Source organism: Phaethon lepturus, unplaced genomic scaffold, assembly GCF_000687285.1.
Source record: "Phaethon lepturus isolate BGI_N335 unplaced genomic scaffold, ASM68728v1 scaffold16275, whole genome shotgun sequence".
NCBI lineage: Eukaryota > Metazoa > Chordata > Aves > Phaethontiformes > Phaethontidae > Phaethon > Phaethon lepturus.
Window position 1 is genome coordinate 24,441 of NW_010538676.1, and position 17,142 is coordinate 41,582.

At 41.3% G+C, this 17,142-nt stretch overlaps 1 protein-coding gene across 1 annotated transcript in view; it reads left to right on the forward strand.

Moving 5' to 3' along the window:
- LOC104620627 (activating molecule in BECN1-regulated autophagy protein 1-like) overlaps positions 1–17,142 on the forward strand; it is a gene marked incomplete at both ends in the record, with an annotated part of 60,326 nt that overhangs the window by 6,777 nt on the left and 36,407 nt on the right. Inside the window, 2 exons of the mRNA XM_010286908.1 lie at positions 15,311–15,391; positions 15,951–16,051. Coding sequence (XP_010285210.1) covers positions 15,311–15,391; positions 15,951–16,051 — 182 coding nt within the window. The remainder of the gene's footprint in view (positions 1–15,310; positions 15,392–15,950; positions 16,052–17,142) is intronic.

Genomic DNA, 17,142 nt, shown 5'->3' on the forward strand with positions numbered 1-17,142 from the left:
ACTCAAGCCCATCTGTAGAGGGAAACGACCTGGAATTTGAAGATTTTGAGTAAGTGTGCACGCTATCTTGCCCTCTTCCTTGACCCTGTTGTCAGCACAAGACTGCTTTGTGGCTTCCTACTGTTTACCAATCAAAGACATCTCAGGCTTCCTGTAGGAACAGGTTAAGTCATTCAGTCAATAATTAGAGCAGTGATTGCTGCAAATGGATCTTGTAATTTCTGTTATGAAAATTAAGGATGCTTTAGACTACCTTCAACTCATCAGGCTATCTCAACCAGATTTAAAAGACTGGTTTAATAAAGAAAAGGAGAATCTTTTTCTCCCATGGAACAAATGAGGAACCAGGAGTTTATTAGAGCCTTCAAATCTTGAGACAGAACAGGAACCATGAAGAGGCTTTGCAGGACTTAGTTCTTTGGTCTAGGGCTGTAGGAGACAGCCAGATGTGTTCTGTTACTTTTACTTGCTCTATCTGTACAACTTTGTCAAATTAGCTGAAGTTCCTGGGGTTGTTTTTTCGGAAGACTTGGTGATTGTGAATCTGTGTTAAGGTTTAGTTTCCTTTAAGGAGAACAAAAAGGCCTCTTGTGTCAAAATGAGGAATGACTGCATCCAAACCTTAGAAGAGCACTGCCGTAAGCCACTGTATTTCCTTCTGAGTGGTTCTCATGACAAACTTTTAAAGACTGCTCTCCAGCATCTGCTTTTGGACTTCTAGCGATACCCAGTATAATCCTAGCAAACAAATTTATTGCAAACCATTTCCAATAAATGGAAATATAGTAATGGATTGTTGGGATGGCATGGAGACCAAAAGCTCAGGAATTTAGATTAAAATCCATTTTAGCAGAAAAGACAATATGACCTTTCTAGTCTGTCTTCAGTAATTTATATTTAAATATGGGATTTTCTTCTGAGCACCTCAAGTATTTGATTGAATTTTCCTCCTTTTGTGTGTATTATGATTAAAACAGGATGATTTTGAGTGTCGTCATAGAAGTAGGCTATGGTGGTAGCGTAGTAGGGAGGTGTGTTTGGGAGCTGTGAACTCAAAAATCTGGGCTTTTATGTGGCTGCTGCCAGCAGAGGATGCTATCAACTTTGCTACTATCATAACTTTCATGTTCACTTGTTGTTAAAGCTCCATGTCCTTTGTGTCAGGGTGACGTCCCTTTATGAAGGACGCTGGTAACACTAGCTATTCCCAGAAAAGCAAGATACTAATCCCTTTCTGACTTTTTAAGTGGTGGTAGACTTTTTTTTCCTCAGAATGTTATTCTGTGAAGCTGTCATTTCATGCTCCAGCAATTAAATATTCAGAAGTACAGGGTGAGGGAATGTCTTTCCCTGTCATTGTGGCCTTGTTTGTATAGTATGTAAATGAGGGGAGATAATGCAGTTATCAGTTATCACTGCCTAGTAGCTTTTCCCAAGCAGCTTCATGGTCTGGAAAAGCAGAAATATGGTGGCTGCTGGGCCCATTTTGTGAGGCGGGTGCGTCACAAGCATAGACCTTAATATTTCTATTATTCCATTTCATTTGTCTGGGGTGGCTTGTTCTGATGGGAACAGAAAAGATGGTAAGTTCTTCATTCACAGAGCCAGGCAAATGCCTGCAGAGAAGTGTGTTCCCCTGCAGATAATATTCACACAGTAAGAGCACCCAGTCAGGGAAGCAATTCAATCAGCCATGCTAAGGTTGTCTTTCATTTCATACTGAGCAAAAAGAAGTGTTTATTCCTTACCGTGCAGTGGCTGCATTCATTGGTTGAGTACTTCATATTAAATTTTGGTCTGTGCATTCAAGACATGCTGTCTTTTTCTTTCTCTGCTTATTTCTCCTGGCTGATTAGAGGGAGCTGCTGTGCAGGGGTCTGTAGAGCTGGAATTTGTCTCATGACTCATTTGATTTCTTCTGCGGATGCTTCACAATGAAGTCTCTTGTACAGAGTTCTTGCTGCTTCTTTTGGCTCCTGTATCCCTCCATCTTTGCTTGCTCACCAGAGCAGAGTCATGTATTTCTTTCTTGCCCTAATCTAGGTGCTCTGGCTTCCCTGCTTCTCCAGATCTGATGTAGGACAGGGTGTCTAGCTGTCTGCAGCTCATGCTTTTCTCCTGGAACCTAGTGAGTTTTTTTTATTGTAAAAGCCATAGCAAATTACCCTGATGATTTATCTTTCTGAACTGGTTAATGTAATTGGTAAATATTCTCTCTCCTTTCATTTTCTTAGAGGTCAGGAGAAGGGTGTAAGGGGCATTTAAACACCAGTTGGTTTTACTATACATAGAGCACAGGGCAAGGAGAGAACCTATGCTTGTGCAGGGTACCTGGGAGGCAAGTCTTCCTTGGCTGTCATCTTTTGTGGGATTCTGGATTTTTTTTCTCCTCTAAGATTCATTATTGTATCTTTTGAGCTTTGCTTACCTAATGACTTAGTAAGGGCCATGAAAAACTTGGCCTCTGCACTGTTTGTGTGCATATGGCCTCTAAATTTAACCTAAAGCCTCTCTTCCTATGTATCAGTCTAATGGTGTTATTTTCTCCATGTAACTTCTCCAGAATATCATTTGAATTCATTCATAAATACATCTAGTTTGTGATAGCAATAGCAGTAGTCTTGGTCTAAGAATGTGAGTTAGAATGTGTTTTATAGGTATTACTGATATCCTTCTATTAACACCAGCTTTTATGGACAGGAGAGGAGGCGGGAGACACAAGCTATAACTGTGTTATTTTGTCTAATAAGATGTTATCTCTCTACATGCGCTGCTGGTTTAACCTGCCACTGTTGTCATTTTACTGCTTATTGAATACAGTAAGACAACTGTAAACTTAGTCATGTCTGCATGAAAGCATGTAATACAGTTTGTAATATATATACAGATTGTAATATTAGGTTATTAACAGATAAGTTGATATGAGTGGGTTTTAAGGTTAGCTTTAGCAGAATCCTAAGCTAAAATGAAAAGGCTTCTTGTATTCTGGGATAAGAATCTCTGAATGGAGAATGATGTCACTTTAGGCTTCCAGCATAACTGGTAAAAATAGGTTCTTTATAGACAAGTCGTAGATGTTGAACTTTCTAATTTCACGGTCTTTTTGGAGTGTCTTATGTTTGGATCACATAGTAAATTTAGATTTTTAGAGCTGAACTATCTTTTCTTTTGACTTCTTCAACAAGTTTGACTGGGTCTCTTCTAGAGACTTCCTTTAGTTTAGAACAGCTCTGATGCTGGAGACTGTGGGTGATGCTTCTAGGACTTCTCAGATAGCGCAAGCTCATTTTTTTCATGTGTAATTCTAAATCTGTCACCATAATCAGAATGTGAACGTGTTTCTGCAGATGAATTCTGGCCATTTATGTCCCTTTTTTTCTGCAGTAAGAGTGGGAAAAAATACAGGTTTGTTTTATTTGTCAGACTGAAAAGCAGATATATAGGACAGTGCACCACCTCACTGTCTGAAAGCCTTGCTCAAATCCTTCACTACAGTTCTATAAAGGCTTTCAAGCCAAGGCTAAAGGTATGACTGTGGCTGACTCCTCTGTCTGCTTTTGAGAGTGTGCTGCCTGGTAGAATATAGATATGAAGGAGCTTGGAGATAACAGTCTTTTAAAGTCTGCAGCTTTTCCCCTTTCTATCCTCTCCTTTTTCCTTCCTTCCAGGAGGATCAATGCTGGGGTGGATCCATTCAGTTGTGCTATTGTCACAGACTAGGAAGCTCTTTATTGTGTCTCTACAACAAGGGCTTTACCTCACAGGACTGAAATCTTGTTTTGGTGCTTTTATCTTTTTAATTTCTTTTGAGACACCACTGAGCACCCAGACAGAGAATATGAGCACTGTAGGCACTGTTTTACTGAGGCCGTAATGGGCATTCTGATTTTGTGGAAGCAGTCTCTTGCTTTGCAGGGATGATGAATCACTTAAGGAAAGCTTACAAGATTCAGGGTGACATTATTTGGCTTTATTTGTTAACTTAAAATCCTTTTGTTTAAGGCATGTTCTGGGCCAAGACTTGTGGTTTCTCAGATGGGCATCTTGCAGGGGTCTCTTCATAAGTGCATAAGATATGTGAGGGTCTGCCATGCTTGTCTTCTGCCATTCTTGATTCCTTTGACACTGTTGTGGCAAGCACTGCCAAATCTCAGTTCCTCCAATAGCCTCTTGCCTTAAAAAGTTCTAAGATTGCAGCCTGCCAGCTGACTGCCACTGCATTAAAGCTGTCAGTCTCACTTCCAGTTTCTTGAATATGATTTTCATTTATTTTGGAGAATAGTATATGTCGTGGTTTATCGCCAGTCAGCAACTAAGCACCATGCAGCTGCTTGCTCACTCACCCCCTTCCCCAGTGGGATGGGGAGAGAATCAGTAAAAACTCATGGGTTGAGATAAAAACAGTTTAATAAGACAGCAAGAGAGAAGGAAACAACGATAACAATAATACCAACAAAGGAATGTACAAGAACAAGTGATGCTCAATATAGCAATTGTTCACCACCTGGTATTTGATAACCCATCCCCAAACAGTGATTCCCACCCCCCAGCTAACTCCAGTTTATGTACTGGGCGTGGCATTATGTGGTAGGGAATATCTCTTTGGCCAGTCTGGGTCAGCTGTCCTGGTTGTGCCCCCTCCCAGCTTCTTGTGCACCTCGCCGCTGGCAGAGCATGGGAACCTGAAAAGTCCTTGATTTAGTATAAGCACTACAACTACTTAGCCACAACTAAAAACATCAGTGCGTTATCAACATCATTCTCCAAAACACAGCACTATACCAGGTATCAGGAAGAAAAAAACAACTACTCCCATCCCAGCCAAAACCAGGACAGTATAGTGGATTCTTTTTGGCCTCTTCCGTAGGTGAAGTGTTTGGTTTGGGAGTCTGTTTTGTGTCATAGTTGGTGCTCCACTTCAAGCTGGCATTTTGGTTTAACTTTTTTATGTATTAAGGAGAAAAGTGCATGGCTGACTAGACATTCATGCAATCGCCCTTCTTTTGGAATGTATTCATTTAAAGTATCTTTTCTTGTTAGCTTCTTTAAGAACCTTGACTTGTGCATTGGTACCTGAAAGTATTAATTAGGAACTGCTTAGAAGCAGTTGTGTCTGAACTGATGTTGTTATGAGAGACAGAGAAGGGGAGACAATGGCTGTGGCAGTGTGGTTACTGAGTAATGTGCACTTGGGTAGTAGGTTTGGTTTGGGATTCTGCTCTCACTATTACTTCTCAAGTGGAATGGTGGAAGTGGGTTTCGGGGGCGAGGGGAGTTGTGTGTCATGGTGAGAACAAGCATGTGGCTTGCTTAATGGCTGAGACAGAGGTTTTGGAAAGTTTGAATGAGCAGGGAGAGAGGTTGGAGATTACTACTTACTGAAATAACTTGTTCCATACCCCTGTGAAGGAATTCCATGCTTGTGTTTAAATCCAGTCTCTACCTTTTCAGTCTGAATCTGTATCATTGTTTGCTAGAGACACAGCAATGGGAGCACTAATCTGCAGAAATGCAGTCAATTCACACTGCACCTGCTGTTTTCCCTTAGCACATCAACTACGAAGAGCACAAGGGTAGAACTCAGACTCCTTGTACAGCCAGTCTTGGTCTTTACTGCTCTCCTTCCCAGCTGTTCACTGTGCATTTGTGTGTTTCAGAGTGTTTTTTTCCTTCCTGTGACAACCTTCCACTTCTGCAAAAGAAACTCCTTCAAATAGGAGCCAGATTTTCTTGGCAGGAGAAGGGAGAGAGTGGGAATGGCTAAAGTTTTTTGTGAGACTTTAAATAAAAGTATGGAGCTTTCAATCTATAGCTCCAGAACAGCAAGACAACTTCTGTCATTGTGGAGAGAGAAGCACAGGGAATCCCAGATGTAAGGAAAGAGGTTTACTCTGTAGGGTCACTATAGCTTGAGCTGACACCTTAGGATGGATGGGATGCCAAGTGCTAAGTTCTGATAGGGCATAGTGAAGGTGAGTAAGAGAGATACGACTTGATCAATGGTAGCCTTTTAGTGTAGCAGCAGAAGGGTAGAATATCTGAACCGCAAGGTTTCTGAAAGCAATTAGGCTGGGGTTTGTTTTGTTTTGTTCTGTTTTGTTTTTTCATTTTTCTCCTTATCAACCTGATGTTTACATTTGAGGTTAACAAAAGATGTGGTAGGAGATGTGAAAATCTACAGGCTCTTCAGGGCACTTGGGTGCCAATGGAAATAGATTTTTAGGATCCATGACACCTGTGTACTGCAGAAAAAGCAGCTATTTCTTTCTGGAAGTCTTAGATGGGACAGTTTGCTATCCGTATCAAATAATATTCTTGTTAGTAATCTGTTATTTGAGTTCAGATAAAGATATTAAAAGCAGGATTGCTATTTGTTGTACATACCTGCCTTTGTTGTTTTCTTCCCAGAGCCCTTTTATCTGTGGTTTTGATTCTGTTTCCTCTGCCTCTTGGCTCATATGGCTCCTCTTCATCAAAAACAATGAGGCAGACCTCTCAAAACTGGCTTCCAGGGCAGACCTGAACTTAGTGGAACTTGGTGGTCACTTTCTGTGGTGTGTTTTTCCTCTCTTTTACAGGTTTCTGGAGCAGATAGCACTGGGAATGTTGCTTCCAGATACATAGAAATTTATGTTAATTATATTCATCATCTTAAACGCAGTTGCAGGCTAAGAATGCTAACAAGTCCTGGATGAATGGGAATGATACTGAATCTACTCTTTGAACTTCATTTTTCAAGGATTAGTGAGAGTCTTAGCTTGGCTTGTGATCTACTCATAGTAGCCTGCAGCTTCATTTTCCGTGTTCTTTTTATCTTTATCTTTTGTGACAGTCTTTTATATTCCCCTTATCTTGGTCTTAATGTCTAATAATACTGCCTGGATACAGTGACAGGCAATGACTATTTCCTTGCAGCGGTACTGCAGGATATTGCTAACCTCTCCAGCATAATGTTGTTTTACCATTAAGTCACGTTCCAGCAAGGCAAGTGTCTTCATAGCAGGGTGGTGAAAGAATGAGTGCCTATTGAAAGATGACAGTTGCCAGAGAAGCTCACCTCGCTTTCCATACCGTTGGTTGACTGGGCTTGTAGAAATAGTTTTGATGCCAAGATGGTACCCTTCATCCATCTGAGTGTTTCTGCTACTTATGAGCTGTGTTCATTGTTTTCCTTTGCTTTTATTTTCTGCCTGTGAAACTCTTAAGTCAAACTAGATCACGTGGTAGGTGATGTCTGGTGTTAATGAGAGCGATTAGAAAGCAAGCTGTTATTAGTTTGCTGACCACGCAGAACAGGCAGTGGTTAGTATTCTTCAAGCCTGTATGTCTAGCAGGTGCGGGTTTTTGTGCAGTTATGTTTTCATTTCTGTTTCCCTTGGAAGAGCAGTAGCATAATAGAGCAATATATTAAAAAAAAAAAAAAAGTTGGTGCTTACTTTTGACACTTTATTCCAGTGTTGAAGCCTGATGGGGCAGCTGTTTGTATGTTTGCGCTACAAATTGTATTCAGTGAGCACCAGTTGTGAAGTTTCCAAGTGATTACAATTAACCATAGTGATGTTTTCCCTAGTTATGCTCATGTTTGGATGAATGTTTGAAAATGGGTAGTTAAGGGGTCTCAGAGGAAGGGTGGTTGTAGTGCTGGATGCCCTGTTTTTTATAAAACACTTAATACAGTGGTTTCCTTAATATTCATTTACCAGATCTAGACTGAGGAGTAGTGATTCTCTACTTTCGACTGGTCTCTGGTGTTTTCTGTTTTCTAATGACTTATTGTAGCTATGGAGTATATCAATCTTATTCTAAAAGGTGTCATCAATTTGTGAGCCCACCACAGAGTGAGGTGATTAAAATAGAGACAACTGGATACTGCACCTAGGTAAGAGTGCTTCATTCTGGTTCCAAATCAGTCTTTCTCTGAAGTAATTAATCCTTGGCATTTAATGGGCAAGTGCTGCTGTTTCTCTTGACCAGGTGCTAAATCCTGTCCTATGTGATGCTTCTCTGAAACACTTGATCTTCTTAAGTGCCATTTTTAATCTTGTAAATACATATTCCCCTAAAAAGCCCTCTCAGAGGTAATCAAGGCTGGGGAGTTTGTTTCCCTCTGGTCAGGAGAGCCATTAGTAACTGAGCAGTCTGCTGTTTTATAGGAAGTTTTATAGATAAATATAAGTTTTATAACTTATAAGTTATAACTGAACAGATAAATAGATTAAGTTTTCCCTGGTGTTCCCTTGAAAAAGCTGGTAGTGAAAGTCTGGTATTTTAGCCTTTAAATGAACATAGGAAGATGGAAAGGCACCATATCTTGGGTGTCTTGCCTAACTTCATTATCAATTACTGTATTAAGTAGCTATGTTAAAAATCTATTCTTCTAGTTCCTGCCTCTCCATCTGGGCAGAATTGCCCTTTGCAGTTTCTCTAATATTCTTCAATTTTGTTTGGCTTCCAGTGTTATACTTGAGTTTACTCCACGGTCCTAATACATTTAGTGCCATGAAAGGCTTTTTGTGTAGCAGATGCTTCTTCTTGCTTAAATTTTCTTGTTTATTCTTGTGTCTTTCTGTTCTGCCTTAAGTACTTCTATGGTACTATGGTCATATCCTTCAAAGATGGTAGATAAATTTGTATCTTTCATTTTTACCAGAGTATGTATATTCTTTTAAATTAGTGTTTTCACCATTTTAATGACTGTGGATGTAAATACTTATACCCTTTCTGATAGCACCAGTGCTCTCGACTTTCTTACTTGTATATACTTGTGGAAAAAAGTCTCTGCTCAGAGATAAATCAACTTGTCCTGAATTTTTTCTTTTAAATGTTACCCTGTTTTTAGGTGAGATACATTTGTCCTCGGAGCCATAAATAGGTGGTTGTAAACTCAACCTTTTCCTGGGTTGAGTTTACAACTTCTGCAAGACTTAAGGACTCTGAGTAAAGTAGAATATACTGGATGGAACCTGTATTTTTTGATTAAGAGACTAGTCCTACTGATCCAGGAGATGTTATTCCAGCTACTATATCTGTCTGCAGAGCTAAAACCAACTTGCATTGTGGCTTTTCCTTTTGCCTTCTAGGATACCTGTATCTCAGCAAAATACTCAGAATGTCAAGGTTTTATTTATTTCACATTTACCTCTCTGAGAGGCTTATTTCCTAGAAATGCTCCCGGTTTTCCCTAACTTCATCAGTAGGAGATGCTCAGGATCTTGTAGGATCAGACAGAGGACAAACTAAAGTTTTAACATCTTCTGGTATTTGCTGCTCCTCTCAGTTGTAAAGCTAGTAGTTAACTTTCTATCACAGTGTTCCCAGCACTGTATGTCCCTTACTCATCAGGATGGGGCTGGAAAGTGATCAACACATTCTTAGAATCACCAGAAAACTTAATGTTCCCCTCACCACCTTTTTTTCCTACTTCTGTAACCTTTGTGAAACATAGTACACACTTTATCTTGTAGTTCTATGCAGCTCTTGTGAGTATACCCTTCCCAGGATATGTGTCATCTGTTTCCATCTAAATCGGCAGTGAATCCTGTGAAGTGAATGGCAAGATTTCAGGACCTGTTTCTTCTTTAGTATGGCCAGTTTAATATGATAACCTCCAGGTACCCTCTTTAGAGGCAGACTTGACCAGCCTCAAAAGCCAAATAAGTTTGCATTTTCTGGTAACCTGCTCTGAGCTCCTGATGTGATCTTTGTGCTACTCCTGCTCTGTGCTGTCCCCTCTGAAGTAATCTCCTGCAGTCTTAAAAAATTGATAGCAAGTAAGTGGAGATACTTAATGTTTGAAGTGCCGAGAAAACGTTACTGTTTTTTTTCTATTACATCAAGATGGTGCAATTGAATCCAATGCCAACCCGTATGGATATTAGTAGATGCCACTTAAATAATTATTTACCATTTTTATTGTACATATGTGTCTAACCTCTGCAATAGAAATTGATTTAACATTTTCAATTGGATCACATGAAACATGAAAAATGCTGAAAATATGGAACAATTGGTTTGGTCTGATATAACTTGATTCTTATAAACTTGCATGGCTTACTGGTGCTGGCTCTGATAATTAAATGGCTTTTCAAAATGGTCGTTGTTGACCTAATTCTACTGGCAGTGTAGTCAGTGGGAGTTTTAATATTGACTACAATGGGAACAGTTAGACAAACAGATTGCATTAGAAATCCCATGCTGTGTGTTTAATTTCACTTCCTGATACAACAATCTCTAAATATTAAAGATAATTCTTGCCAAGATAGAAAAGCAGAACATAGCTTTTTTCCTTTCTGACAGTCTCTACTGTCTTCTGTATCCACTCAGGTATTAATGCAGTAGCCGAGTTACCAGATGAAAAAGAATGCCAACAATCCAAACTTAAGGATGCAAAGTTCTGTATTTCCATCTCTGTTTTCAGAGCAGGCATTGCTGCTCCTTTCTACTTACAATGGTCAACTTTTCTCTCAACAAGCAAACAAAACAATAGCAGAAAAATCCAAGGAGATTTGACTGTGTTACCCAGTTTAGGATAAATTTTCATCCTTATCACAGAATCTTTGGGTTAGAAGGGACCTCTTAAGGTCATCTAGTCCAACCCCCTGCAGTGAGCAGGGACATCTTCAGCTACATCAGATTGCTCAGAGCCCTGTCCAACTTGACCTGGAATGTTTCCAGGGATGGGGTATCTACCACCTCTCTGGGCAGCCTGTGCCAGTGGTTCACCACCCTTACTGGGAAAAATTTCTTCCTTATATCAAGGCTAAACCTTCCCTCTTGTAGTTTAAACCCCTTGTCCTACCACAACAGGGCCTGCTAAGAAGTCTGTCCCCATCTGTCTTATAAGTCCCCTTTAAGCACTGGTAGGCTGCAATAAGGTCTCCCCGGAGTCTTTTCTTCTCCAGGCTGAACAACCCCAACTCTCTCAGCCTGTCTTCACAGGAGAGGTGCTCCATCCCACTGATCGCTTTTGTGCCCTTCTCTGGACCCACTCCAACTCCATGTCTTTCCTGTGCTGAGGGCTCCAGAGCTGGATGCAGGACTCCAGGTGGGGTCTTACCAGAGCAGAGTAGAGGGGCAGAATCATCTCCCTCAACCTGCTGGCCACGCCGCTTTTGATGCAGCCCAGGATAGGGTTGGCCTTCTGGGCTGCAAGTGCACATTGCTGGCTGATGTCCAGCTTTTCATCCACCCGTACTCCTGAGTCCTTCTTGGCAGAGCTGCTCTCAATCCCTTCATCCCCCAGCTTGTATTGATACTGGGGGTTGCTCCAACCCATGGTGCAGGACCCTGCACTTGGCCTTGTTGAACCTCATGACGTTCACACGGGCCCACTTCTCAAGCCTGTCCAGGTCTCTCTGGATGGCCTCCTGTCCCTCAGGCGTGTGAACCACACCACTCAGCTTGGTGTCATCTACAAACTTGCCATGGGTGGACTCGATCCCACTGTCTATGTCATTGATTAAGATATTAAAGAGTACTGTTCCCAATATGGACCCATGAGGGACACCACTTGTCACTGATCTCCATCTGGACATTGAGCCATTACTCACTGGATTAATTACAACCACTAGTAATTACAATTCACAACCACTACTCTCTGGATGCAACCATCCAATCAGTTCCTCATCCACTGAACAGTCTACCCATCAAATCCATCTCTCTCCATTTCAGGGAGAAAGATGTTGTGAGGGACCATGTCAGAGGCCTTACAGAAGTCCAGATAGATAACATCGGTAGCTCTTCCCTTGTCCACTGATGTGGTCACTCCATCATAGAAGGCCACAAGGTTGCTCAGGCAGGACTTGCTTTTGGTGAAGCCATGCTGGGTGTCTGGAATCACCTCCCTGTCCTCCATGTGCCTTAGCATAGCTTCTAGGAGGGTCATCCTTCTTAAGCCCTATTAAAAATCCATAAATCTCCTGAATGTTTGGGAATTGCTTTCTTTTTTTGCTCCATTCTGTGTTAGTGTTAATGCTATTTTCCCCCTGCCAATTCTTACTCTCTCTATCACTGGTTTGATTTGTCCCACATTGGTATCTGAACAAATTATGAATAACCTGAAGTTTGAGCCAGACCCTTAAAGTTGTTTTGACCATTTGTTGGTTCTTGCAGTTTACCTCCTGAGACAAATTAGTCTGTTAATAATTATAGTATTGTCTCCCTTGTCACTTTACATGCTGATTACTTCTGATTCTTTCCCTGTATCTTGCTCAATGGATTGCTTATTTCCTTCATTATTGTTTTTTTCACTGCAGAAGATTCCCTGTGCTGTTCATATTTGCTGGTGCACTTAAAATGAAGGGCATTGCAGGACACCTTTTTCGCCCTGTTTACAGCACTTGCTGTGGCACGTATTTGTTTAATTTACTTTTGCAATGTTATTGAGTTGCGTTACAGAAGAGGCTTTTTTTATGTGGACACACAGACTCTGAGGATTCTGCTTTTGCAGGTTATGTTAATTAAACTATTCACTGCAAATCATTAGCTAATGAGTCTGTAGGTAGATGACACTAAACAGAAAGTAGAGCATTAGATCTTCACCAGTACTTTAGAGAACTTTGGAAACTTTTCATTTCTTGCTGGAGCGCTTCACGCTGGCACTGCAGTCAAGCTAACATCTGTTCTCCCTCTGTCAGCAGGCTGTATGTGGTACAGAAATAACACAAAGTGCCACCCATCTTCACTGATCTGTAGGGTTTTTTTTAATTTTCCTTTTTAGAAGGTGCAGAAATAATCTTCAGCTGGCACCAGAGTAATATCAGCTGTTCTAGCTTTTCAGCTTAAAAACACCCTTGCATGGAGTTGAGTATGGGAGTGTAGATATAAATGACACTGTAAATTAGTGATTCAGAGTAATGTTTAGTAATATTCCTCTTTAGCACAGGGGAGAGTATCTTAAACTTCCATTACAGTAAATAGGAATTCTAGCATTCTCAAAGGATAGTCACCGTTTCTCATTCCCAATTCTGCTGCTTGAGTTATGGGCAGTGGCAGTTAGGGTATGGTGGGTTTTTAATTCTTTTTTTAAGGGGGATGTTAAAAATAGGTTGCTGTCTCTTGAATCAGTAGAGGCTGTGTCTGTCATGGTGAAAACTGAAGAAAAGTATAGTCTGTATTCTTTCCATTTTAGGATTTTTGTACTGGGAGAGGGCTGTATGCATAGTGCATGGGACAGTACAGGATGGAGTTCTTGCATCAGAAAGTCTAGTTGATTAGAAAATTTGTGTCCTAAAATGTTTTTGTGGATGCAAAGAGCATTGGCTAGGGGCATTTTAAAAAACTTGAATGGTAAGTTGCTTTAGGTCTCTTGATTTGGACTGTATGAGACTTTGCACCTTTATTTTCTTTTGTTTGCTGGAGCTAATTCTTCATTCATTTTGAAACCTCCTGCAGAGATTCTTCTCGACTGGAGAGTTCTGCAGGTTATAGTCCTGCTGCTGTTTTTCTTGCTCATATTTGTCCCTTTCAAAAGCATGTTCTAATTCTAGTAAACGTCCAAAGCAAATGCAAACTTGAAAACTGTTTTGCGGCTTTTCTTCCAGAGCTGCATATCAGCGTTGTTTCAAAAACTGTTACGTGGACTTTTAAAAAAGTGTATTTCTTGTCTGACTTTCACTAGCTCTGTGTGTGGCACGATCTGGAACATGACACTTCTTTTTCCTTTTGGCCTTTCCTCTTTAGCAGGAAAAGTTGATAAGTCAGCACTCGAGTTTGCAGGATTCCTTCTGTTATTGATCCACATCTTAATAGGCTGGAGGCCTCTGATAAAAGAACAGCAGCAGCTTTTACATTTCTGATTTCAGGAACCCCACTGGTTACACAGAAACCTCAGGGTGAGGTGCAGCTTTGGCTGTGAACTGCAAATGCTGTGTCTGCAGTGGGAGGAGAAATGGAAGCTTTGAGCTTGGATTTAGATTTGGTGAAATAGCTTGAAATGTTAACGAGCTTTGCAGAACAACCTCTGCTCTTGTGTTCCTGGTTCCTCAAGTGTGTGGGAAACAACCACGTAATGGACTTTCTTCTGAGCCCACGTTTCTTGCTCACTGACTTTAAAAAAGCAAAACAAAAAAAAATTATAAAATGCACAGCTTGCTGGAGTGGGTTAGGAATGTGCTGCTAGTGTATTGCATAAGGAATATTTCATTTCCTAGTGATTCCAAGGCTCTGCAAGTAATATTCTCCCCACAACTGTCTGGGAAGGAGACAAGTAAGGCTACAGTTACAGATGGGGATCTGGAATCCAGGGAGAACACACTTGCTACTTGTGCAAGTTCATGCAGAGAGTAAATTTCTGAACAAAGAATAAAGAACTGTGGAGGACCGTTTCAGAACTCCAGAGTCACTGATGGAGTCTCGTTATTTTGTTATTTTTATGCAGTTTTGGTGCTCTATAATTACAGGTCATCTTGTGACCTATGAATGCAATATCAGGAATTTGTTTCCTGAGGACTCTGGAGGTCCTCCAGTTTGGCCTCCTGCTTGTTGTAGGGTTGATATTGCCAAAGTCAGACTGGGTCAGCCGTGGCTTTGTCTAGCTCCTGTGTTGACACTTCCAAGGATGGTAGCTCCCCGGCCTCTCTGGGTAACCTGTTTAGTGTTGTACTGCCCTCCTGGGGAAGAAGACTTTCCTGCGTCTGCTGTAGGACAATAGATGCTAGACCCTTTCCTGTCATTCCCCAAGGCCCAGACGTTTATTGTGAAACAGAATGAGAGGTTTTTTGAGGAGGGACCTTTTTTTGTCTGATAGCACCTAACATTTTTGACTTCACTGGAAAAGCTTGTGAAAGGTGAAATTATCTTAAGCTGTGATGGTGCTTAAAATGGACCTTGAGGGAAGGAGTGCAAAAGAATAGTCTGCAGCTTAGGCTGCTTTGCCTGCACTTCTGGGAATGAAAGAAATTAAACTTAACATATCTCTCTGGCTAACAGAAAGGTCTCATCAGGACTGTGATGTGTTTGCTTTTGCTCTCCCAGTCCAAATTCTAAAGTTACTCGTTCATTTGCTCAGGTGCTGATATTGATTCATTGACTCTCTGTGGTTTTGTTGATGCTTTTGAGATATTGTCAAGCAATGAAGAAAGTGGATTACCCATATATAAATGGCTACCCATATGTAAAACTGTCAGGAGTCTTCAATACAGCAAGTTGTATGAATTTGGAACATTAGAAGCATGTGACTTATGCAAGAGAACCATTAAAACTCAGTGGCATACTCAGGATGACTAGGTGACATTGTCGGGTTTTTCTTTTCTTGGAGTGACTTAATTACACCATATTTTTAATGTACAATTTCTTTTTTCTTTTACTGAAGGGACAATGGAGACCGATCCAGGCACCGAGCTCCACGGAATGCCCGCATGTCTGCACCGTCACTGGGGCGCTTTGTCCCAAGGTAAAACTTGTACATGGAAGAGTAAAAGAGTGTGGAAATCCTGGAGGTACCAGTTGCAGTAGAGCGCTCTGGTACTTTTGGATGGATTCCTTTTCTCATACAGGGCTGCTGTATTCTTGGTTTGTGATTTCTGGGACTCCTGATATGGCATGTTAGTATGATCAGCTCATCCTGTGACATTTGAATGACAGCATGGTCTTAGTGCTTCTTACCTGCAGGTTGGGGCTACAGTGTGAAGGCAGAATAGGAGGAGAAAAGCAACTGATCAGAGATTCTCAGCACAATGTGCTGGTTTGAGATTAGGAAGCTATTGTGGGAGGTAGAGGATTTGCTTAATGCTGATCTTCACAGCCACATTGATCAGAGGAGGATCTAATCTGTAACTTGCTTTTTGTTTGAAGCAGTGAAGCGGTTGGCTAAGCAGAGGAGTCCAGCCTTCCCTCTACTATAGTCTGCTGGAATATAGTCATGTTTCCTCAAAGTAATTGCAGTTGCTGGCCAGGGCTGTAGTGTACTTGGATATCTTTCTCCATGTAAGCTTACTCTCTTTGTTTTGCAGACGCTTCTTGCTGCCCGAGTACTTGCCTTATGCTGGGATTTTCCACGAACGGGGACAGCCTGGCTTGGCCACCCATTCCTCTGTCAACAGGGTTTTGGCAGGTAATGAGATTTCCTTGTTTGCAGTAGTCATGTATATTAGTGGTGTTTTTCCTGTGAATTTGAGGAGAGGAGGATTGAGGAAAAATCAAATTCCAACTTTTGAGGTTCTATTTTCAGGCAACTATTAAGTTGCCTGAAACAAGAGAAAGGACTGTTGGAGTGATGTGGTGATCTGTCATTCAAGTGCTTGGGCATTGCAGATTCCACACTTCAAGTATGTCTATGGGAGTCTCTGCATGACTTCGGGAGGGGTGCTGTTAACAATTCTCCCTTTGTTTAACTTCCTCCCCTATTCCTAGCTGTCTTTTTCTTAGCAACCTGACAGACTAATGATCAGCTTGCTGCAGGTCCTTCTAATTGAATTATAGGGTGCCTTGTTCGTGTTCCGGCTGGCAAGACGCACACAAGGCAATGCAGGATTCAATTAGGACCTTAATAAGTGCATATTAAAAAACTCAGCTGCCACCACATACAGCACACAGGCATTTGGGAGTCTTAAAAGGCAGGCGGAGGTTGGGGGAAGAGCAGTATGGCACTCTGACAGTTCATGAATGAGATAGTTATAGATGACACATGTCCTGAGGGTCGATCTTTGTTGGCTGTGTCTGAGTTGCTCTGTAATTAACCTCAGTGCAGGGGAATCATCTTGGAGCTTGGGGGAGAACAAGGGATGATGTATGGACAGGTAGGTTGGGATGTGCTTCTCTTCCTTCCTGTAGGTAGTCATGGGACCACCAGTGAGAGGAGTGCTGAAAGGTTTCTCAAGAGGTTGTGTGACCCTTTTCCTTATCCTAAAGCATGATTAACTATGCCTAAACCATTTTGGACAGGATTTGTCGAACCTGTTTTTAAGAGTCTTCGCTGGAGTTTTCCCAACCATTTTGGAGTGGAACTGTGTCGGTTTTGCATGGCTGATTTAGTATGGCTGTGGTCGTTTCTTTGATTACAAATTTCTGCCATCTCTCAGACTTTTGTCTCCCTGAACACTTTGGTTTGAGTTCATGGTTCGTAGATTTTGCTGTTGCAGTAGTAGTAAGAGCTGAGCCATAGGCTAGCCTCTAAAGCACCTCTGCTTTTTTTTCTTAGGAAAG